The sequence below is a fragment of the Gekko japonicus genome, unplaced genomic scaffold (genome assembly GCF_001447785.1).
Source record: "Gekko japonicus isolate JY-2015 unplaced genomic scaffold, Gekko_japonicus_V1.1 scaffold1539, whole genome shotgun sequence".
NCBI classification, from domain to species: Eukaryota; Metazoa; Chordata; class Lepidosauria; order Squamata; family Gekkonidae; genus Gekko; species Gekko japonicus.
Window position 1 is genome coordinate 241,932 of NW_015165288.1, and position 22,831 is coordinate 264,762.

The 22,831-nt window shown below is 49.1% G+C and overlaps 1 protein-coding gene across 1 annotated transcript in view; it reads right to left on the bottom strand.

Annotated features, from left to right (window-relative positions):
* SLC17A9 (solute carrier family 17 (vesicular nucleotide transporter), member 9) overlaps positions 1-21,364 on the bottom strand; it is a 52,518-nt gene extending 31,154 nt beyond the window's left edge. The window contains exons 1-3 of the mRNA XM_015410332.1: positions 21,337-21,364; positions 20,913-21,138; positions 1,690-1,887 (exon numbers count right to left, since the gene is read on the bottom strand). Coding sequence (XP_015265818.1) covers positions 1,690-1,887; positions 20,913-21,073 — 359 coding nt within the window. The 5' untranslated portion in view covers positions 21,074-21,138; positions 21,337-21,364. The remainder of the gene's footprint in view (positions 1-1,689; positions 1,888-20,912; positions 21,139-21,336) is intronic.
* Positions 21,365-22,831: the final 1,467 nt, after the last annotated feature.

The following is a 22,831-nucleotide window of genomic DNA, read 5'->3' on the forward strand; positions in this document are numbered from 1 at the left end:
TTCCGCAGTAGAGAACTTTGAATGCAGCAGGTCCCAGGTCCTACCCTTCATATCCCCACTTAAAAAGATTTCCAGTACCGAAAGCCTGGAAAGATCTTGCCCTGCCTCAGAAAAGCAGCGGCCAGAATCGACATTGGCTCAGCCAAGTATGAAATCTTCCTCCAGCCTAAGGAGACTGTAAGAATGTAAGAAGAGCCCTGCTGGATCAGTCCAGTGGTCCATCTAGTCCAGCGTCTCACACAGAGGCCAGCAAGTTCTTCTGGAGGTCCAACAACAGGGTATAGAGTCTGAAGCCTTCTCAAGAACCTAAGAAGAGCCCTGCTGGATCAGACCAGTGGTCCACACAGGTCCTCCTGTCTCACACAGTGGCCAACAAGTTCTTCTGGAGGGCCAACAACTGGGCAAAGAGGCTGGGGCCTTCCTAGAAGAGTCTTGCTGAATTCAGTAGGAAGAGTCTTGCTGAATCAGACCAGCAGTCCATCTAGTCCAGCCTCCTTTCTCACACAGTGGCCAGTTCCTCTGGAGGGCCAACAACAGGGCATAAAGGCCAAGGCCTTCACAAGCACCTAAGAAGAACCCTCTGAGGAAGACATTTTCTCTAGGGGAACTGATTTTGATCGTCCAGACATCAGCGGGAGATATCCAGGTGCCACCTGGAGGCTGGCAACACTAATTATAACTGGTCTCCAACCAATAGAGATTGGTTCCCCTGGAGAAAATAGATGCTTTGAAAGTAGGGTCCCTAGGTCCCACCTGGCTGCCAGTGGGGGGACTCCCGATACTTCCTGGGACTCATGCACACGCTGCAATGACCTCACCTAGAAGTGATGTCATTACATTTCCGCCATTGGGGGTGACGCTCTAGATTTTGGGCAAAACTCTATGGTTTCTTTGGGCCTCAAAACCACAGAGTTTTGCCCAAAACTTAGACCGTCGCCCCCAACTTCGGAAATGCAATGGTGTCACTCCCGGTGACGACATCGTGCCGCCAGTGCCACTGTCGGGTGGGGGCTTCTTGGGGTGGGGGCTTTTTGGACCCCCAAAATCGGGGGATCCCCCGGTCCCACCAGGGGAATGGCAACCCCATTGGGAAGCTGGGCTCTATGGCATTATACCCTGCTGAAGTCCCTCCTCTCCCCAAGACCCCACCCCCAAACCTCCACAAATTTCCTAGCCCAAAGCTGGACACCTTCAGGGCTATTTTTGGGCAGGAACGCACAGGAACGGAGTTCCGGCTGGCTCCCGAGTTGGTCACGCCCAGCAGGAACTCATTAGCATAATAGGCCACACCCAATAGCAAAAACGCATTAGGATTGGCTACATTAGGGGTGTGTGGCCTAACATGCAAAGGAGTTCCTGCTACAAAAAAAGCCCTGGGTTTTGACAACAAACAAGGGAAACAGAATAAGAAGGGAAAGGTAGGTGTGGCTGGATGACCACACTTCTGGTAACATGGGGGTGTGGCCTAATGTGGTAATGAGCGGTGCTGTCAGGGGTGTGGCCTGATATGCTAATGAGTTTTGCTGTTGGGTGTGGCCTATTATGCTAATGAGTTCCTGCTGGGCTTTTTCTACAAAAAGAGCCCTGGCACCTTAGTGGTGAAACTGACAATTCTAGGCAATTTCAAACGAAGGCAAATACTGAGCACTAGGGTGGTCAGAAGGCATGAAAGTGCAGTGTTTTCCATACCGGTCGCTCAGGTGACCTCCAATGACCTGGGTTAAACAGTAGCCCCAGAAAAAGCTACTGAGAACCAGGCCCGACTGCTTCTTGTCCCAGTCGAAGCGAGCGCTCATGGCGACCGCGCAGATGGGCATCGCAACCCTTGTGCAGTACAGCAAACAGGTCCCCAGGAGCAGCATCACAGTCCAGAGGCGAGACTCAGGCCTGGGGGAGAAGGGAAAAAAAGCCAAGAAACAAAATTCAAATGTGGAAGAGATGCTAGAAAGAGGTAAAGTCTTCCAAACCCATGCGTGTCTGTGTGTTGGTGTGAAGTGCTACCAGCAGGGCTTTTTTTGTAGAAAAAGCCCAGCAGGAACTCATTAGCATAATAGGCCACACCCCTGACAGCACATCTCATTAGCATATTGGGCCACACCCCACGCCTTCCCTTGGCTTGCCCGGGCGCCCCACAGCTGCGAGGAGCCCGGACAAGCTGGCCCTTGGACAGACCAGGGAAGGCACGGGGAGGCATTTAAATGTCTCCTCGATCCTCCCAGGGGGCCCCCTGGCCTGCCTGCCTCAGAGTTGCTGGGGGTGTGTGTCACTCTCCAGGCCTTCCCTCTGTAGCCACGCATGCAGAGGTTTTGGCTGTAGTGGGCGTGGCCAACTCTGAAGCCGGCCAGAACTCCGTTCCTGTGCGTTCCTGCCCCAAAATAGCCCTGGCTACCAGGTTGTAGCCCACTCATGGCGAACCCATAAGGTTTGCAAGGCAAGAGATTAACAGAGTTGGTTTGTCATTGCCTGCCTCGGCATAGCAGCCCTGGGCTTCCTTGGTGATCTCCCACCCAAGTACTAACCAGGACTGGCCCAGCTTAGCTTCCAAGATCTGACGAGAGCAGGCTAGCCTGGGCCATCCAGGTCAGGGCTAGAAATTCATAGCATTCCAAGCCAGCTGGAAATGCTAGCAGTGCCTTCTCTGCCTGAATTTAATGTCATGAGCACACGATTTGGTGTGAAGTCCGGAATCCTGCAGTCAGAGAACCAGGTTTCAGCATAGTGGTTAGGCCTGCGGGGACTCTAATCTGGGAGAACTGGGTTTGATTCCCCACTCCTCCGCACGCAGCTGCTGGTGTGACCTTGGGCAAGCCATAGTTCTGTCAGAGCTGTTCTCTCAAGGGCCATTCTCGGGAGAGCTCTCTCAGCCCCTTGAGCTTGAGTCAATCACAAGTTCTCTCAGACCTGTTCTCTCAGGAGCAGTGCTCTCAGAGCTCTCTCAGCCCCACCTACCTCACAGGGTGTCTGTTGCAGGGAAGGGAAGGGAAAGGAGAGTGTAAGCCACTCTGAGGATGTGTTCAGACGGGGCGTTTCAGCCAGCATAAACTGCACCGGTTCCAACCGTTGCCGTTTATGCCGGCTGAAATGCGATCACACTTACCTCCTGTCTGCGGAGCCCATCGCTGTACATTCGTTCACACACAGCAGGCGTCAGCAGTTTGTTTTTTTAAAAACTCAGTTTGCGCATACACATAGGCAGCCATCCACAGAATGGCATTCTTCGTGCATGCGCAAAACACCCCATCCCGAAAAGCATGCCCTGAAGAGAGGACTTACCTTTAAAGTTTAAAGACCAAACTGGCCTCCCTGAGGTCCTGAACTCCTCTAAAACCTTAAACTAAGGACCTATTTCTTCTTAAAAAAATAAACGCCGGGGCGAAGCTTTGCCCAAGCACATATCGCCAACCTAACAAAAAAAAATGGTGGGCGAAAAGCGGAAGCGGCTCTACAACGGTGGAGAGCGATCAGACAGGGCGTAAAGCGAATATAACCGGTGCACTCAGGATACCACCACTTGGGGACCTAGTGGCAGAATACACCGGTTTAAAGCTCTTTGCGACGGTTAGGGACGGAAGGCAGATGTTCTATGTGTGAACGCCAGTAAGTACACCAATTCCAACCGGCACCTATACCGTTGTAAATGCCCCATCTGAACACACCCTGAGACTCTGAGTGAAAGGTGGGGTATAAATCCAGTCTCCTAAATATAAATACACATTGATGGGGTCTGAACTGGCAGAGACTGATTAAGAGAGAGATCTTGGAGTTGTAGTAGATAACTCGAGACAGTGTGTGACTGCAATAAAAAAGGCCAATGCTATGCTGGGGATTATTAGGAAGGGTATTGAAAACAGATCAGCCAATATCATAATGCCCCTATATAAATCAATGGTGTGACCTCATTTGGAATACTGTGTGCACCACACCTTAAAAAGAATATTATAGCTTTGGAAAAACTGCACAAAAGGGCAACTCGAATGATAAAAGGGTTGGAACACTTTCCCTATGAGGAAAGGTTAAAGCACTTAGGGCTCTTTAGCTTGGAGAAACGATGACTGAGGGGTGACATGATCGAGATTTATAAGATTATGCATGGGATAGAGCAGGTAGGCACAGGAGGTGATGGCGGCTACAAGCATGGACGGCTTCAAAAGGGAATTAGATAAACATATAGAGCAGAGGTCCATCAGTGGCTATTAGCCACAAGGTATAGATAGGGGCTCTGGGGCAAGGGATGCTCTGCCTTCTTGGTGCTTGGGGGGGGGGGTCAACAGTGGGAGGGCTTCTAATGTCCTGGCCCCACTGCTGGACCTCCTGAGGGCACCTGTTATCTTTGGCCACTGTGTGACACAGAGTGTTGGACTGGGTGGGCCTTTGGCCTGATCCAACATTGGCGTCTCTTATGTTCTTATGTTCCTCCTCCTCTTCTCAACAATCCCTGTGAGGGCGTGCGGCTTTCGTATCCCCTGCCACCCTTCATGCTTGTTACACCCAATCTGATTCACATCACAGAAATGCAGACGACACAGGATAGGCAGGCCTCCTTCAGGGCCTCCCCGTGCCCGACTCGTCTCCACCTTGCAGTGCCACATCAGTGTCACTGCCACACGGGCTCCTCGCGTTGTCACAGGACTTCAAACCATCTGCCACTCACCTGTCATTCCAAAACTGAGCGGGTGCCTTCGCCTCCGCAGCAAAGGGCCCGGCCGCACTGACAATAACTTGGCATGACTCGGAAGGCTTTGCTTCGGGCAAATGGGGCAACCTCTCTCCTGCCACTGCAAACATGGCTGCTGGCAACAGACGCCCTCTGCAAATAAGTTTCCCGACGTCCGGGAGGGACCTGGATATCTCCTACAATCACAACAGCTCTCCAGACGACAGAGATCAGTTCCCCTGGAGAAGATGGCTGCTTTGGAGGGTGGTCTCTATGGCATCACGTCCCAGCTAAGTTCCCTTCCCTCTCCAAACCCCTCCCTCACCAGGCTCCGCCTCCCCCCCCCCCAATCTCCGGGTACTCCACCAAACCAAAGCTGGCAGTGCTAGAAAACTGACAGTGGCAAATCATGCCAATCCAGCTTTTAAAAGGCACCTTTAAATACATGAGACAAAAGTGTAGAAAGATAGGAACTCTCAGGCTGGGGCAAGTGATGCTCTGTATTCTTGGTGCTTGGGGAGGGGACAACAGTGGGAGGGCTTTTGGTGTCCTGGCCCCACTGCTGGACCTCCTGATGGCACCTGTTATCTTTGGCCCCTGTGTGACACAGAGTGTTGGACTAGATGGGCCATTGGCCTGATCTAACATTGGCTTCTCTTATGTTCTTATAACACACACAAAAAACCTTTATTGGCATGAAAGCACAAAACATCATGGAAATACAGGAAAACACTAAGATGCATCAGTCACTTACACTTGGCTATTCAAGGTTCGTCTTCTGATTGCATAATATAAAAATTTTGCAACAGCCTCCATTATTCGTATATAATCGAGCCAGTTTGGTGCAGTGGTTAAGTGCGTGGACTCTAATCTGGGAGAACCGGGTTTGATTCCCCACTCCTCCACTTGCACCTGCTGATGTCACCTTGGGTCAGTCACAAGCTCTGGCACAGCTGTTCCTGAAAGAGCAGTTTGTGTCAGAGTTCTCTCAGCCCCACCCACCTCACAGGGTGTCTGTTGTGGGGAGGGGAAGGGAAAGGAGTTTGTAAGCCGCTCTGAAGGGAAGGAGTTTGTAAGCCGAGGGTTTTAGGCGTTCATGAAGGTCTATGTGGTCTGAGGAATATTCTTTCCAGAGCTGGTATACTTGAATGAAATAAAAATTATTTAAATAAAGCGTAAAAACGAGGGTAGAACATGTAAACAGTACTGGGAATGATTTGAACCATTGCTTGGTGTCTCTCACAAGCTTCTCCTTTACTGACAGGGAGGTTACAAGCAACTTTGTAACATAAACTCAAGGTCATGCAAGTTCACTGTTTCTCTCCTTCAGACTTCAGAATGCACTTAATTTATCAACTGTCTTATTCAACTCTAAGACATAGAACTTAACAACCCACACAGGGAAGCTTCTTCTCTCTCATACATAGCTTAACTGCCCTTGTTTTACTGACTTTTCCAACTGTCAAAACTCTAACAGTCACTCCTGATAGACATTCAAATCATCCACACAGCATCCATTCCAAAACCCCTCCCCCTCTCTGTCACTCACCAATCATATCACTTGCTTGAGTCCAGCACTCTAGATTATCATCACAGCCATGCAAACCAAACTTTTAAAGCCACACACACACAGTTAAACATGAAATCATTACAGTGCCACTGGAATGTTTTTGGACCGGGGGCCGGGGGCGGCGGCTCTGCAACTTACCTGGCTGCTTCTTGCTCTGAGGGCTCCTGGGAGCAGGGGGTGGGGCTTGTTGCATGTGCCCGCCCCCTGGGCTCTTTACTGCCGGAGCTCCACTCCCATGCGCTCCTGCAGGAAATGACCCCTGAAGAGGTCATACAGGCCATCTAGTCCGACCCCCTGCTCAATGCAGGATCTACCTAGAGCAGAGATGGCCAAACTTGCTCAACGTAAGAGCCACACAGAATAAACATCAGATGTCTGAGAGCTGCAAGGCATGAACAAATACAACCCACACGTTTTTATTGGAAAACAAAAACAAAAGGGGTTAAAAACTGGTTGTTGATAATGATGTTTATTTATTCAATGATATTTGTAGGCGGGGGGGGGGGGGCTTTGAGAATGCATTTAAAGTTAAAGTTGCTTTCTTTTTCTGCTCCCTCCCACCTCAAGCCTACCCAGGGCGGGGAATACTGACTCTGGGGAAGGAAAAACTGATCGAGAGCCACACAATATGTGTGAAAGAGCCGCATGTGGCTCCCAAGCCACAGTTTGGCCACCCCGCCCTAGAGCATCCCTGAACAGTGTTTGTCCAGCCGCTGCTTAAAGACCACCAGCAAGGGGGAGCTCACCACCTCCCTAGGCAGCTAATTCCACTGTTGCAGAACTCTGTCAAAAAGTTTTTCCTAATATCCAGCCAGTACATTCCTGCCCTTAATTTAAACCCATTCTTGTGAGTCCTCTCCTCTGCTGCCGTTCCATTCCTTTATTCCATTCATTTATTCAAGATTGCCAGCCACGCCGGATTCCTGAACCACGGGTCGTGGTTCTGTCCGGCTGCCTGAACACAACTACACACAAACAGATGCTAATAATTAACTTGCTGCATGTAGACCAAATCTGGGGGTTTTTTCCGGAGGAATTATTAGCCAGGTCTTTCACGCCCTCGGATTTTATGCATCGTGCCTTGGCAATGAGTTTTCCAAAGTGCCCTTCAGGGATAGTCTAAAGAGTGACATGGCAGCAATAGAAATGGACTCCAGAACAAAAATTGCTCTCCCGTGCAGGTTCTTTCCCCCACCAGACACAGTGAACATTTTTTCTTTGTAACACTTCCGATATCTGACTCAGACACGTTGCACGTGACCTAGGTTTGTTTAATGTAACACCAAAGCTCGGAAACTGGTCTCAGTGTCCAGTTTTGCAAAAGGTACAGGAAAAGGCTGGAGAGGATATCGGTTCTGATCACCACACCTCAAAAAAGATATTATAGAATTGGAAACCGTGCAGAAAAGGTCAAGTAAAATTAGAGTTGCCAGGTCCCCCCCGGGGGGGGCTGGGATTCCCCCACTAAAAGGGCCCCCAATCTGCCGGTCCGGATCCGGCTCGCAGGGGGAACCCCACCCCCAAAGTGGCCAGATCGGGCCAACATGCCTGGCGCGATGACATCGCTCGGAAGTGACGTCATTACGCTGGGCACGTCGCTGGGGCAACACTCTAGCAATCTATGATTGCTAGAGCATCGCCTGGCGATGTGCCGGGCATGATGATGTCACTTCTGGGTCATTCACATCATTGCGGAGCACGCAAATGTCCCGGACTTGGACCACCAATCCCCCACTAAACAAGGTAAGTCAATTGGCAACCCTAAGTAAAATGATGGGACACTTTCCATATGAAGAAACCTTAAAGAGGTTAGGGCTCTTTAGGCTTGGAGAAATGACAACTGAAGGGGTGACATGATAGAGGTTTACAAAATTATGCATGGGATAGAGAAGGCAGAGACAGAAGCATTTTTCTCCCTGTCTCGCAATACAAAAACTTGTGGGCCCTCAATGAAATTCATGAGCGGTAGGCTTAGAACAGATAAAAGGAACTACTTCTTCACCCAAAGAGGAAGTAACAGGTGGAATTCACTGCCCTAACCCTCTAAGCTGTGGAATCCTGTGAGCAAAGATTCTACTCTGTGAGCTACTGGCATGAAAGTGGTCAGCGAGCCATTTGGCTGCTGCGTAAATCAGTTTGCTCTGGAGCCATCCTTCCGGAGCTAAGAATAAAATGCGTGAGCCAGAGGCTAAAAAACTGTGAGCTAGCTCACACTAACTCAGCTTAGAGGGAACACTGGTGGCAGCTACAAGCATAGACAACTTCAAGAGAGGATTAGATAAACATATGGAGCAGAGGTTTATCAGTGGCTATTAGCCACAAGGTATAGATGAAACAGTATGTCTGGGGCAGTAATGCTCTGTCTTCTTGGTGCCTGTGAGGCAACAGTGGGAGGACCTCCTGATGGCACCTGGGTTTTGGCCATTGTGCGACACAGAGTGTCGGACTGGATGGGCCACCACCTGGAAGTTAATAAATGAAGAGAACGCCAAGACCACTTATTCAATAGCTCTAAGAACTCTCTGTACATCATTAAAATCTAATCTGAATGTGAACCAAGTCTCTAAGTCTTTTGTAATGTAATCTCCAAGGGTAATTTCCTGCAGGAGCGCACAGGAGCGGAGCTCCGGCAGTAAGGAGCCCAGGGGGTGGGCACATGCAACAAGCCATACCCCCTGCTCCCAGCAGCCCTCAGTCAGAGCAAGAAGCAGCCAGGTAAGTTGCAGAGCCCCCCCCCGGCCCCTCGGTCCAAAACAGTCCAGTGGCACCTTTAAGACCAGGTTTTATTCAGGTACAAGCTCTCCCTCCTCTGCGAGGGCAGATCCCCCCCCCCCCCCATAGCTAGCAACTCAAAACAGTCCAGTGGAGCCTGAGCGGTGGGTGTTGCCTTCTGACACACTTCTGGTGATGTCAAGGGGAGTGGCATATGTAAATAAGTCATGCTAATGAGTTATGCTAATGAGCTCCTGCACCTCTTTTTCTACGAAATGACCCCTGGTAATCCCTATATATCCAATAACATAATCAACAACAGAAAAACTTCACAGCCAAACAAGCAGCGTAGAAGTCACAAAACGTGCTCACAGGCACTAATCAACTGATGCACAATCTGAGCGGGTGCACACAGTCACTCCGGCAAGATGTGCTCACAGGCACTAAATCAATTTACACACAGTTAAAATGGATGCAGTGCAACATGAATTCGTAAGTTGTTCCAGCATAGGGACCATCTATGTCCAGTTTTTTTAAATTCAAAAGATACTTGAAATTATTTTAGTCCATGCATCTCAGAACACTTGACTTGTTCTCTCCAGGCTGAGACACATATCCTAGGTGTAAGTCGCATTTCAGAAGAAAACCTTTCTTCGTGTCATAATAACAATTTGTAGATGGAACCGTGTAGTTCTGTCAGAGCTGTTCTCTCAAGAGCAGTTCTCGGAAGAGCTCTCTCAGCCCCACTTACCTCACAGGCAGTGTTCCCTCTAAGCTGAGTTAGTGTGAGCTAGCTCACAGTTTTTCAGCCTCCAGCTCATGCATTTTTGTCTTAGCTCAGGAAGGAGGGCTCCAGAGCCAACTAATTTATGCAGTAGCCAAATTGCTTGCTCACAACGTTAATGCCAGTAGGTTACAAAGTAGAGTTTTTGCTCACAAGACTCCACAGCTTAGAGGGAGCATTGCCTCCCGCCCTCCCCCGCCGGTGGCCGGGGGGGGACCTGGCTAGGGTTGCCAACCTCCAGGTGGGTACATACCAAAAAACAAGGATAAAAATAACATTTAATAATTCATGTAAACATCAATATGTATATCTATTCAAACATGACAATTTTGCTTAAGAAATTCTGACTTATTCAAGGAAAAGGCCAACATCATGATATCCTCCATGAGCACCCGGTTTTATACTCATTTCATTAGTCTTCCTCAGGAGTAATCCTCTAAGGTTGGGCAAAAACTCAAGTAAAATCCAATCTCTTCCCTTCTCTCTTCTCTTCCTGCCCCCTGCCCTGCCCCATGTATCATTCCAGTAGAGTCTGTCAATCCATATGCACACTAAGCACTGTCATTTTCCACCTCTTGTCAGAGGTCGATTCGGGGGGGATCGCGGGGGATCGCAGTTCCCCCGGGTGAGGTGAGGGGGGCGGGGCACCTGACAAAGCCCCGCCCCCTGCTTCCGGCCGCCCCGCTTCCGGCCCTCATTCAGCCAGGAGGAGGCAGGAGAAGAGAGAGGGTAAGTTGCTTCCTCCCTGCCTCTCCCCACCCCTGCCTGCCTGGGGCTAGGGAGGGCCTCCGCGGGGCTTCCTTGCACTCCCGCCGGCCTTGCAGGTCTGCCGCCGGGCCTTATGATGTCAGGGGGTGTGGCATATGCTAATGAGTTATGCTAATGAGTTCCCCAGCTCTTTTTCTACGAAACGACCCCTGCCTCTTGTCATTACGATTTTTCTCAGTCAATGAACACTAATAGTACAACTGCTATCATGAGGGGGTCCACAGAAATGCGTTATATTAAAAGGGGGACCCCATATTCAAAAAGGTTAGGAACCGCTGGTCTAGCACATTTTCCTCCTTTCCTTTCTCCGTGGCATACACGGCTCTCCCGTCCACATTTTTATTTTCACAACAACCCTGTGAGGTAGGTTAGGCAGAGCGAGCGACTTGCCCAAGGTCACCCAGTGAGTTTCACGGTGGCAGGGAGACTTGAAAAGGAAAAGGCTTCCTGCATTGGGGGGAAAACACCTTGCGCTGGAGGAAATTGACACAGCTAGCGGAACAAATCTGCGGTATCCGACCCATTGTATTGCCAACAAATGCAACATTCATACCGAGTTTACCACCTGTCAACATTCTACTATATGTTATACAGTCTTGACCTTTAAATCTGTTACTCACCGTGCCTTCAGCATTCCCTTTCCTCTTTAACAACATAAGAAAAACCTTGCTGGCTCAGATGAAAAGTTCATTCAGTTCAACATCCTGTTTCCCACAACACAACCAAAAGAAATGCCCCCGTGATGCCCACAAACAGGGCACAAGGGCAATAATCCTCTCTGATTGTTGCCTCTCAGCAATGTGTATTGGGGGGGATGGGGGGGTCTTATGTGGAGGAAGAGAAAGGCATAGGCCTCTTTGCCGGCACTGCACAGGAAGTGATGCCGTAGCGGGGATTCTGAGAGATAGACGACCAGAGATTGAGCAAGGAGAGTCAACAGTTGTTTATTTTGGCGCCAAGGTACAGCCAAAGCACCAAGAGGCACTTTCGAACAAAGCTGTACACCGAATGAAGGTGGAGTTAGGCTTGTGTAGGTGTAACCCATGCAGTTTTGTCGCTGTTAACAGCATACAAGGATCAGGCACGCCTGCTTTTTGCCAATAGGTGGCTACTGCATCAATTAACTCCCTTTCCCCCATTCTATACTTAGTTAATGCTCGCTCAGTGCTTGTAGCCTTCCCTAAAGGAGGCTGGGTATTCCCAGCAGCCAGCAGTTCAGCCTGGCCCAGAAAGAGGCAACATCTTGGGGAGAGGCCTATATAGACTTTGCTGTGTTAAGGCCTGCCTTGAATTATTGCAGGTAAATGCTGTTAACCAATGTAATTACTAGAGATTCTTTCAAACAAAGGTGAAGTTACATCTTGGGGAGTTATTAAATGTTGGTTTGGGACTATTAAGATACTTAATAGTAATTTCATATGATTGTGAAAATATGTAATTTTATAGTTATTGATCCTTTTAAACATCTTCCTTAGTATTCTGTTTGTTAAAACAGCCAGCAGTTCAGCCTGGCCCAGAAAGAGGCAACATCTTGGGGAGAGGCCTGTATAGACTTTGCTGTGTTAAGGCCTGCCTTGAATTATTGCAGGTAAATCCTGGAGTCAACTGAGAAGAGCTGCAGCATCCCAAGTACAGCCTGGAAACCTCATATGCTGTTCCAGTATCTCTGAGCTTACAACATATGGACCTACAATATATGTATTATCTATGTGCTTAGTATTTTTTTTTCTGTTCTGTGCATCCTTGTAGATGCTGAAGGTATCTGTACTCAGTAATATCCTGAAGATTAATTGCTATGAAGTAATAGCAACCAACCAAAAGTGAATGAGGATTTATATGAAAAGGCCTTCTCCTTTCTCTTGGTAAGTTCACCCTACTGGACAGCAGCTGGCAGTAGGGCCTAGTGGTGATCCCCACCTCCACCGGGGGCAAGGCTTTTTTTCGGGGGGACAAAATTATTTTTAAAATGTTTAAAAGTTCATGAGTTTTCAGTATACAGACTGAAAACTTCATTTCCCTCTTGAGAGTTCTGGCACCTCCCCCCCCCCCCCAAAAAAGCCCTGACAGCGGGGGGAGGGGGTGAATCAGGCAACCCTAAATCACAGCTACATTTCCTTTCACCAGCTTGTCAATGGTCTTGTCTTTTGCTAGTCTGTCTACTTATCTTTTAAAACCATGTGAACTAGAAGGCAACTTTGCTTAAAATATTTATTTATTTTGAACCAATTTCAATTAAAAAAAAATTTTTAAATACGAAATAGAGTTCGAATTATTACAGCCCAGGTAAAAGTAGCTCATATAAAGTAAGAATCCATGTATACCTAAACTACCATTTTAAATTGGCTTACAAATCAATGCCTCTTCCCCAGGAACCGACGGTGAGTGACTGACTTTGGAGTACTCAGTCTTTATAACAAAGGACGATCATTATTTCAAGCTATAATCTGCAGAATCATTGGGGAAAGCCATTATTTATTTATTTAATTAATTAATTTATACCCCTCACCCTCTCCCCACAGGGGACTCAGGGCGGCTTACAACATTTTTAAAAAATACAACAAACACAAATACAATAAAAAATAAATAAGCGCAACAAAAAAGAGCAATAAAAGCAACTGAAACATTGACTAATCAGTCGGAGACATCAAAACAACTGGCCAGTCCCCCCCCCAGTTCGTAATCCTAACCAAAGGCCACACGAAAGAAAGTGGCCTTACACTCCCTATGGAATGCGGGAAGATCTAGTAGTGCACGCACTGACTTCTCCGGGGAACTGATTCAAGAGACAGGGAGCAACCAGTGAAAACATCCTTGCCCTGGTGAGCAATTCATGAGCCAGGCACCTGTAGAAGGCCCTGCGATGATATCTAAGGAGGTGGGGGAGGGTCACATTCGAAAGACAGTTCCACAGGTAAGAGAGTCCCAGATCGTTTAGGGCTTTTATGGGTCAAATCCAGCACTTTGAATTGGCACCGGAAGCCGACTGGAAGCCAGTGCGGGTGCTGAAGTATTGATGTTATATGGGCAGACCAGGGGGACCCAGTCAGCAATCTAGCAGCCGCATTCTGGACTGCCTGACGCAGGCCAATCGGATAGAATCAAGGTACAATTTCTCCTTGCTTCACGAGATCCGGAGATCATTGAACTGACCACTAAGTTTCTCCATGGTTTTATAATACGGAAGAGTGACCTTGATCATATTAATGATTCTTAATTTATAAGTCTAAAAACTTAAGTTTAAAAGTTTAGAATGCCAATTTATTTTATGATTCAGGCATCTTTTGTATGGTCAAATCTAGCTTGTGACAACTTGAGTTAGGCCTGACATAGCCACAACTATCTATTTTATAATTTATTTTGGATTGTATTATTGGTTAATGCTTCTAATATTGTATGCCAATAAAAGGTATTTGAATTGAATTGACAGCCTGACGCTTCCAGAGCATCTAAAAAGGGCAGTCCTACATGAAGAACGTTGCAGTAGTGTAATCCAGAGGTGACCATTGTGTGGATCACAGTGCTCAGGGCAGTTAAAGCCATATACAACTGATATACAAATGTAGTGTACATGTGCAGTCTTTTAATTAAAAAAAATTAATCAGATAGATGGACAGACACGAACACACATGAAAAATTTAAAAACCACAAATTTACAGCATTGGGAAAAAAACCCAAAAATTCTGTAGACGTCTACATTATTTGCCCTGCCAGTGCATGACAAACATTACCTATTTCACCACCCTGTACTTTGCTACTTGTTCTTCAGTCACAAGTTACCTTTGACATTAACCCCTGCATCCTTTTATATCAATCTGAAACAGGAAGTGGCTGTATTTTCCCCTCAACTAAAAGTTATACTCACTAAGGTGGCCGTAACTAAGTCAATATAAGTTCCAAATCTTCCTCAGAGACTCTGCTTTAAAGACGACAATAAAACAGCTACAGGAAGAACGTATCCTGCCGTATCCATGCTCAGTCCCAAAACTTCCTTTTGCCTAAAAAGACGTGTTGTCTTTTAATGCAGTTGGGAAATTCTCAGGTTAGAAGTTTTTCCCAAGACAGCAAGGAGGAGGAGGAGGAGGGAGACTGGATTTATCCTCCGCCCTTCACTACCCAAAGGAGTCTCAGAGCGGCTTACAAACTCCTTTCCCGTCCCCTCCCCACAACAGACACCCTGTGAGGTAGGTGGGGCTGAGAGAGATTTTTCAAGAACTGCCCTTTCAAGGACAGCTCTTGTCAGAACTATGGCTTGCCCAAGGTCATCCAGCAGCTGCAAGTGGAGGAGTGGGGAATCAAACCCAGTTCTCCCAGATTAGAGTCTGCACACTTAACCTAGAGGGCCTCTGATGTGTAGTGGTCAGAGTGTCAGACTGGGATGCCAACCTCTAGGTGAGACCTGGAGATTCTCCAGAATTACAGCTCTCCAGACTACAGAGATCAGTTCCCCTGGAGAAAATGGATAATTTGGCCGGGGCAAATCTACTATGAAAGTAATGAAACTTAAGCTTCAAGGCCACTAATCCCCTCATCAGGGCCCCTAATTTTAACGAGTGAATGTTTCAACAAAATTGATGGAGGATGTGCATTATGTAACTGGGGAACTGGTCCCCGTCATCTGGAGATCGGTAGTAATTCCAGGAAATCTCAAGACCCCACCTAGAAGTTGGCAACTTTAGTCTTTTCCCTACGTGGGTGGGGGTGGGAGAGGGGTGTGAAGCCGATAACCTGGCTATGCTCACAAACTGGGATGTTTTCACAAATCTGGTAGACAAACCATGGTTTAAACAAACCACAGTTTCTTGGGGTTTCAGAGTGCAGCCACCCAATGAAGGAGGAGAGAGAAGAGATTGGATTTATACCCCGCCCTCCACTCGGGAGTCTCAGAGCGGCTTACAATCTCCTTTCCCTTCCCCTCCCCACAACAGACACCCTGTGAGGTGGGTGGGGCTGAGAGAGCTCTTTGGAGGACTGCCCTTGAGACAACAACTCTGAGAGAACTTGTGACTGACCCCAGGTCACACCAGCAGCTGCATGTGGAGGAGTGGGGAGTCAAACCTGGTTCTCCCAGATTACGGTCCGCACTCTTAACCACTACACCAAATGATGTGATGTGCCACCCATCACCCGATCATTTTCAAAGCTAAACAGAATTTGCAACTCAGTTGGCCAGATTAGTGGAATTCTTCTTCCATGTTTCAGAATCAGCAATATGAACAGAACGTCTCCCTGCCCCTAAAATCCCCTCTGCACCAGAGGCAGAAGGCAGCTTCCAGTTTTTTACCAAACTGTGGCACATAAGACCATTGTTCCTGCCAGGGCTATTTTTGGGCAGGAACGCACAGGAACGGAGTTCCGGCTGGCTCCTGAGTTGACCACACCCAGAAGGAACTCATTAGCATAACAGGCCACACCCAACAGCAGAAACTCATTAGGATTGGCTACATTAGGGGTGTGTGGCCTAACATGCAAAGGAGTCCCTGCTCCAAAAAAAGGCCCTGGGTTTTGACAACAAACAAGGTAAACAGAATAAGAAGCAAAAGGTGGGTGTGGCTGGATGACCACACTTCTGGTAACACGGGGATGTGGCCTAATATGCTAATGAGCTGTGCTGTCATGGGTGTGGCCTATTATGCTAATGAGTTCCTGCTGGACTTTTTCTACAAAAAAAGTCCTGGTTCCTGCTATGGTGAGCCACCTGTGATGGCAGCCATTTTGTGACTGATCCCACTTCTCATGGCAGCCATTTTTTGGTGCTGCCCTTTGCCCTTTCTCAAAATTCTACACCTGCCTTCAGGGTCAACAAGGTTGGAGATCCTTGGGTTAGGGCGTCAAACTACAACTTGGAAGACTCAAGCTCCAAACCCCATTTGGCCGGGAAATATACTGGGGGACGTTAGGCCCTCTTTCTCAGTCATAACCTACCTCACAAGGTTGTTGTGAGAATAACAATGGGGAGAACCTTGTATTTACTGGAGGAAGGGTGAGTCAAAAAACAATAGCAAGGGCTCCAACGCCATTTTTACTACAGTATTAGCAGATCCTTTATTTCTGCAAGACACTTTATATACATTTTTGCCAGATGCTCTTTCTTCACAAACTTTTTTTAAAAAACCTTCAGACTGCTTGGTTTGAGCTGACCTAAATGGCCCAGGCTAGCCCAGTCTCATCAGATCTCAGAAAATATACCAGGTTAGTACTTGGATGGGAGACCACCAAGGAATTCTAGGGTTGCTACACAGAAGCAGGCAATGAAGAAGAAGAAGAAGAAGAGACTTCACTCAGAGTCTCAGAGCAGCTTACAATCTTCCTTCCCTTTCTCTCCCAACGACAGACACCCTATGAGGTAGGTGGGGTTGAGAGAGTTTTTTCGAGGACTGCTCTCGAGAGAACAGCTCTGAGAGAACTTGTGACTGACCCAAGGTCACCCAGCTGCCTGCATGTGGAGGCGTGGGGAATCAAACCCGGTTGTCCAGTTTACAGTCAGGCGCTCTTAACCACTACACCAAATGGCAAACCACCTCTGTTTGCCTCTTGCTTTGAAAGCCCCATGGAGTCGCCAATGAATCAGCTGCAATTTGACAGCGCCTCCCACCAGCAGTTCAGCTTGAAGTCTGGAAACACAAGTGTGGTGCACCTTTCTCACTCACACAGAGTTCCTAACGCTCTCCACAACCTCTCTCTCACAGGTTCAGGTTTACAGGTAGGCCAGGCAGTCACATGTCACTACCTGCCTTGCCTCTTTTAAAATATATTGAGAGCCAGGATCTTTGTCACATTCCAGAGCCTCTCTCTCACTCACAGACACACCACCAGACCGGGTACCCCAGTCCCTTTTAATAATCACCTCTCAGACACTGCACAGAGATATTGGGGTTCGGGGACTCAAATACTATGTCATTCACATGCATATCCCAAAATGTGCAAAGACCGAGATCTTTGCTTATTTGTGTGTGTGTTTCTTTCCCTGAGACTACCCACCCAAAGGGTTAAACAAAGAGGAGTTAACTTTTATTTATGTTTTGAACAGCATACTGAAAAAAGTCAAGTGGAAGTTACAACACTTCTTTTCAACTGAACTTTTTAACTGTTTCCGTATTCCAGTCGTTGGGATCCTTTGTTACAAACGGACCCTTTTCAGTCAGCATGAAGCTGCTGCTCTCCACAGCTTCACTCACCCAGACACCCTCTCAACGTCCTAACAGGTGTCTTCAACTCCCTTAACTGCTGTTTTCAACACCCCATAGCTACCACAAAAATGAGGCCTTCATAGCAAACATAAGCGAGTGCCATCTGTCTGCTTCCTACCCTACAGAACACTCCGGATAGGAACAGCTTCACTCAAAATGCCGAATGTGCAACAACCTTTCACTAGCCTTGCTGTGGGTGATGGGGGGAAAGATGCAACACATGACAGGTGCATTTAAATGCAAGAAAAGGCAAGCTGAAGGAAATGGAAACAAAAGAGGAAGCTGCGTGGACCGGGGAGAACAAAAAGAGACAAACAGACCAGCAGAGATTTCCTGCTTATCTCTCTGGTTACACCAAAGATGCACAAGGGGGGTTGGACAGCAGCCCAGCGCTGCTTTTGTTCCCCAATCAAAATAGAACATCCTTCAAACCTTTTGTTTTCGTCTCCAGAATAGTAATGGGTTTAGCCAAATGGGTACACCAATGGTCATGGGGAGCCGTTATTTAAAAACATGCTACCGCGTCTGACTGGCCAACTATGGACCAATGACTGCTGGGGAATTACACAACTTTAAGGTTAATGACGAAGGAATTGAAAGTGTTCCAGGTTTTCTACTTCTTGGCTCTGTCGTCAACCACAAGGGAGAACAAGAAATCAGAAAGAGTCTGAGACTGGGAAGGGCAGCCAGGAAGGAGCTAGAAAGGATTCTTCAGGGTAAGGACGTGTTGCTGGCGACAAAGAGCAAGATAATTCATGCCACAGTATTCCCCATTACTATGGCCCGGTCACACGGGCCGGATATCGCGGGGGAGGGGGAGGCGTGGCTAATTGCCCCGGAGGAAACTAATGTGCGGCCGCCCGAGCACACGTCCCAATCGAGGTTCCGTGGTTCAGGGAAAATGCCGATCAGACGGGTATCCTGCAGCGCGGCACAGAAGCCACGCCGCGCGATCGCACTAGCAATCGCTCTTTGTGCACGTGCGTTGTTGGGCGCTGTTGCGCAACCTGCGGAGACCAACAGCGGCGGGCGCCGGATGCCACGTAAGTCCACCAGGAACGTGATCAGACGCCCGCCCTTGGCCCGTGGTTTCCGAAAACTAGTATCTTGTAGGTACTAGTTTTTAACTCTGCACCTTCGGCGGGGAGCCACGGGTTCGCCACGGGAGCACTGCGCTTCCCAGATGTTGGGGTGAGATCGCGCCCGGAAAATCCGCGGGACTCCCGTGCCTCTCCCACGGCAACTTTGCCGTGTGAACAGGGCCTATGTATGGGTGTGAAAGCTGGGCGATGAAGAAAGCTGGAAGGGAGGAAGTTGATTCAGTTGAAAGGTGGTGTTGGAGGAGAGTTTTACGGATAATGTGGACCAGCAGAAAGGCAAATTAGTGGGTTCTAGACCAAATCAAGCCTGAACTCTCCTTAGAAACTGAAATGACTCAGGGGAGGCTACTGTACTTTGGGCACATTTATGAGAAGACAAGAGTCACTGGGAAAGACAATCATGCCGGGATAAGTGGCAGGCAGCAGGAAAAGGGGAAGACCCAACATGAGATGGACTGACTCAATCAAGGAAGGCCCTCTCAGTTTGCAAGACCTGAACAAGGCTGTTGACGCGAGGATGTTTTGGAGACAGCTCATTCACAGGGTCGCCGTACGTCAGAAGCATCCCGAGAGCACTTAATACACACAGAAGGCTACATGTTTTGTATTTCCCTAGTCAGGGGTCATTTCGTAGAAAAAGACATAGGGGGAACTCATTAGCATAACTCATTAGCATATGCCACACCCCCTGACATCACCGGAGGTGTGTCATAAGGCCACACCCCCTGACATGACCGGAAGTGTGTCATAAGGCCACACGCCCCGCCCCCAACGGTCCCGGCCACCACCGCTGGCCTTGCAGCTCCACTGCCGAGCCCCATGAGGGGCCCGGCGGTGGGCCTGCAAGGCCGGCAGGAGTGCAAGGAAGCCCCGCGAAGGCCCTCCCTGGCCCCAGGCAGGCAGGGGTGGGGAGAGGCAGGGAGGAAGCAACTTACCCTCCCTCTTCTCCTGCCTCCTCCTGGCTGAATGAGGGCCGGAAGCGGGGCAGCCGGAAGCAGGGGGCGGGGCTACGTCATGTGCCCCGCCCCCCATACCTCACCCGGGGGAACTGCGATCCCCCGCGATCCCCCCCAAAATGACCTCTGTCCCTAGTTCACACCAATGATTGTAATTCATCTAATCTTGAGTCACACAACAAAGGATAGTTTCGGAGGGTAGCCATGTTGGTCTGCAGGAGGAGGACGAAGAGGAGGAAGGAGATCGGATATATACCCCGCCCTTCACTCGGAGTCTCAGAGTGGTTTACAATCTCCTTTCCCTTCCCCTCCCCACAACAGACACCCTGTGAGGTAGGTGGGGCTGAGAGAGCTCTCCCGAGAACTGCCCTTGAGAGAACAGCTCTGACAGAACTTATGACTGACCCAAAGTCACACCAGCAGCTGCATGTGGAGGAGTGGGGAATCAAACCCGGTTCCCCCAGATTAGAGTCCGTGCACTTAACCACTACACCAAACAGTTAGATTTCAGCCCAGAAGAAGAAGAAGAAGAGATTGGATTTTTACCCCGCCCTTCACTACCCAAAGGTATAATGAAGAATGGCTTACAATCTACCTTCCCTTCCCCACAACAGACACCCTGTGAGGTAGGTGGGGCTGAGAGAGCTCTCCCGAGAACTGCCCTTGAGAGAACAGCTCTGACAGAACTTATGACTGACCCAAAGTCACACCAGCAGCTGCATGTGGAGGAGTGGGGAATCAAACCCAGTTCTCCCAGATTAGAGTCTGCGCTCTTAACTACTACATCAAACTGGCTCCCATAAGCTTTCGAGAGGCAGAGCTCTGTCAGACCCAGTAGTATTAACTCTTGAAAGCTTATAAACCCTGAAACTATTCTTGGTCTCTAAGGAGGTCCTACCGGACTAAAGTATAACAGCAAAAGACAGCCAGTCACGCTTGAGGAAAGGGTGGGGGCGTCGGAAAACTCAGTTCCATCAAAGGGGAAAGGCAGCCCAGACAAAAGCTACCTGCGCACCCAACTTTTCAAAAAGCCACCCATTCATTACATTTGCAATTCCGGCTTTCAAAGCCACCGCCGTGGAAGAACCCCAAGGATATAATAAAAACGCTTACTCCAGGAAGGCATTTAGAGAAACCCCCCCTGGCGCCACCGTTGCCGAGACCGACTGCCGAAGCCTTACCTGGACCAAAATGCATCCCCGGATCCATCTTTTTTCATGCCTTTGTCGGGGTGGTGAGGGTGATGGGCACATCTGGCGATGGGCTGCAGCGGCTGCTGGAGGTGAGAGAGGAGCTCGCTTCCGTACACCTGCGCGCCGGTTTTCCCGGGACCCAGGGCCATTCAACTCTGGACCTCTCCCCTCCCAGACGGAGTAATTCCTTCCAAAGTCCTCTGGTCTCTCCTGCCTTACAGCGACCAGGATAACGGAGCGAGGGGAGCGGAAGGTAAACAGAGAGAGAGAAAAAAACTGGGTGAAACTTTACACTCAGTACTTTTACTGACTGCTTCTCTATTTGGGATGCTTATGGGGGGGAGGGACACCCAACCTAACTTGCCAGACACGACTGACGCACCAGGACAGCTACACCGCCGCGGAATCCTACCTGGCTGGTAATTTTGGGCCGGGATGGGAGCTTTCCCCTGCTGCAAAAGATACCAAGTCCACGTGTCACTTTTCGCAGCGTCTCTTCCTGTTTGGGGCTTTTCCAGGAAGTCTAGCGGCCACGGCGGCAACGGGGCGCTTCGGGGGCTAGCGAGAGGCGGCTCTCCAGGGGGAGAAAAAGAAGCGGCGATCGTGCACAGATGCAGAAGAGGAGATCTCTCGCTGGAGAGGAGAGATCCACAGGATCCCCAGCAAGACCCGGGGTTCCCAGGCTGCTAAAGCGCCGGGGAGGGAAGAGATCGACGGAGGGGAAACCCCCAGCCAAGCGGATTCACCGATCGCTGACATGAGATGCGAGGCCGTGCATGTTTACACGGGAGTAAGGCCCGGGGCTCCTGCCAACCTAGCAGTTCGAAAGCAAGAAATTGCAAGTAGATAAATAGGTACCACTTCGGTGGGAAGGTAACAGCGTTCCGTGCGCCTTGGTGTTTAGTCATGCCGGCCACATGACCACGGAAACGTCTTCGGACAGCGCTGGCTCTTCGGCTTTGAAACGGAGATGAGCACCGCAACCCTAGAGTCGGACTCGACTGGCTTTCGAGCAAGGGAACCTTTACCTTAGGCCCGGGGGGCAGTGGGGATTACTTTCCCAGGTAAGGCTGCCTTGTTGGGGACTGGTCTGAAAGCTTGTAGGTCTTAAAGGGGCCACTGGACAAAAACTTTGTGCTGTAGTCCTTAGTTAGTGTGCGGGGTAAAACGGGGAAGACCGGAGTTCGAATCCCCGCCAGCCCTGGCAGTGATCATTCACGGGTCAGTCTCTCTCCCGCAGCCTAATCTACCTCACTGAGTTGAACAAGGTGGGCACTGGGAGCCGTGTTGGTCTGAAGCGACAGAACAAAGTTTGAGTCCAGCGGCACCTTTAAGACCAACAAAGTTTCATTCAAGGTGTCCACTTTGGTGTGCAAGGCACACTTCGTCAGACGGTGAAATGGGATTACAGATCATAGTTGTGTTGTGTATATAGGGGTGTCTTGTTAAAATAGCATGCAAAATAGTGAAGTTGGTTTTTTTTAATAGATCCGCTTGTCACTCTTGATCTGTTAAAAAAAATACCTTCACTATTTTGCATGTTAATTTAACAAGGTAAAAGGTAAAGGTCTCCCTTGCTCGAAAGCCAGTTTAATCCGACTCTAGGGTTGTGTTACTCATCTCCGTTTCAAAGCCGAAGAGCCAGCACTGTCCGAAGACGTTTCCGTGGTCATGTGGCCAGGATGACTAAACACCAAGGCGCACGGAACGGTGTTACCTTCCCACCGAAGTGGTACCTATTTATCTACTTGCAGTTTCTTGCTTTCGAACTGCTAGGTTGGCAGGAGCTGGAACTAGAGACGGGAGCTCACTCCGTCATGCGGCAACTCGGGTCTTGAACTGCTGAACTACCGACCTTCCACAGCCTGCAGTTCAGCGTCTTAACCACTTGAGCCACCGCAGCTCGA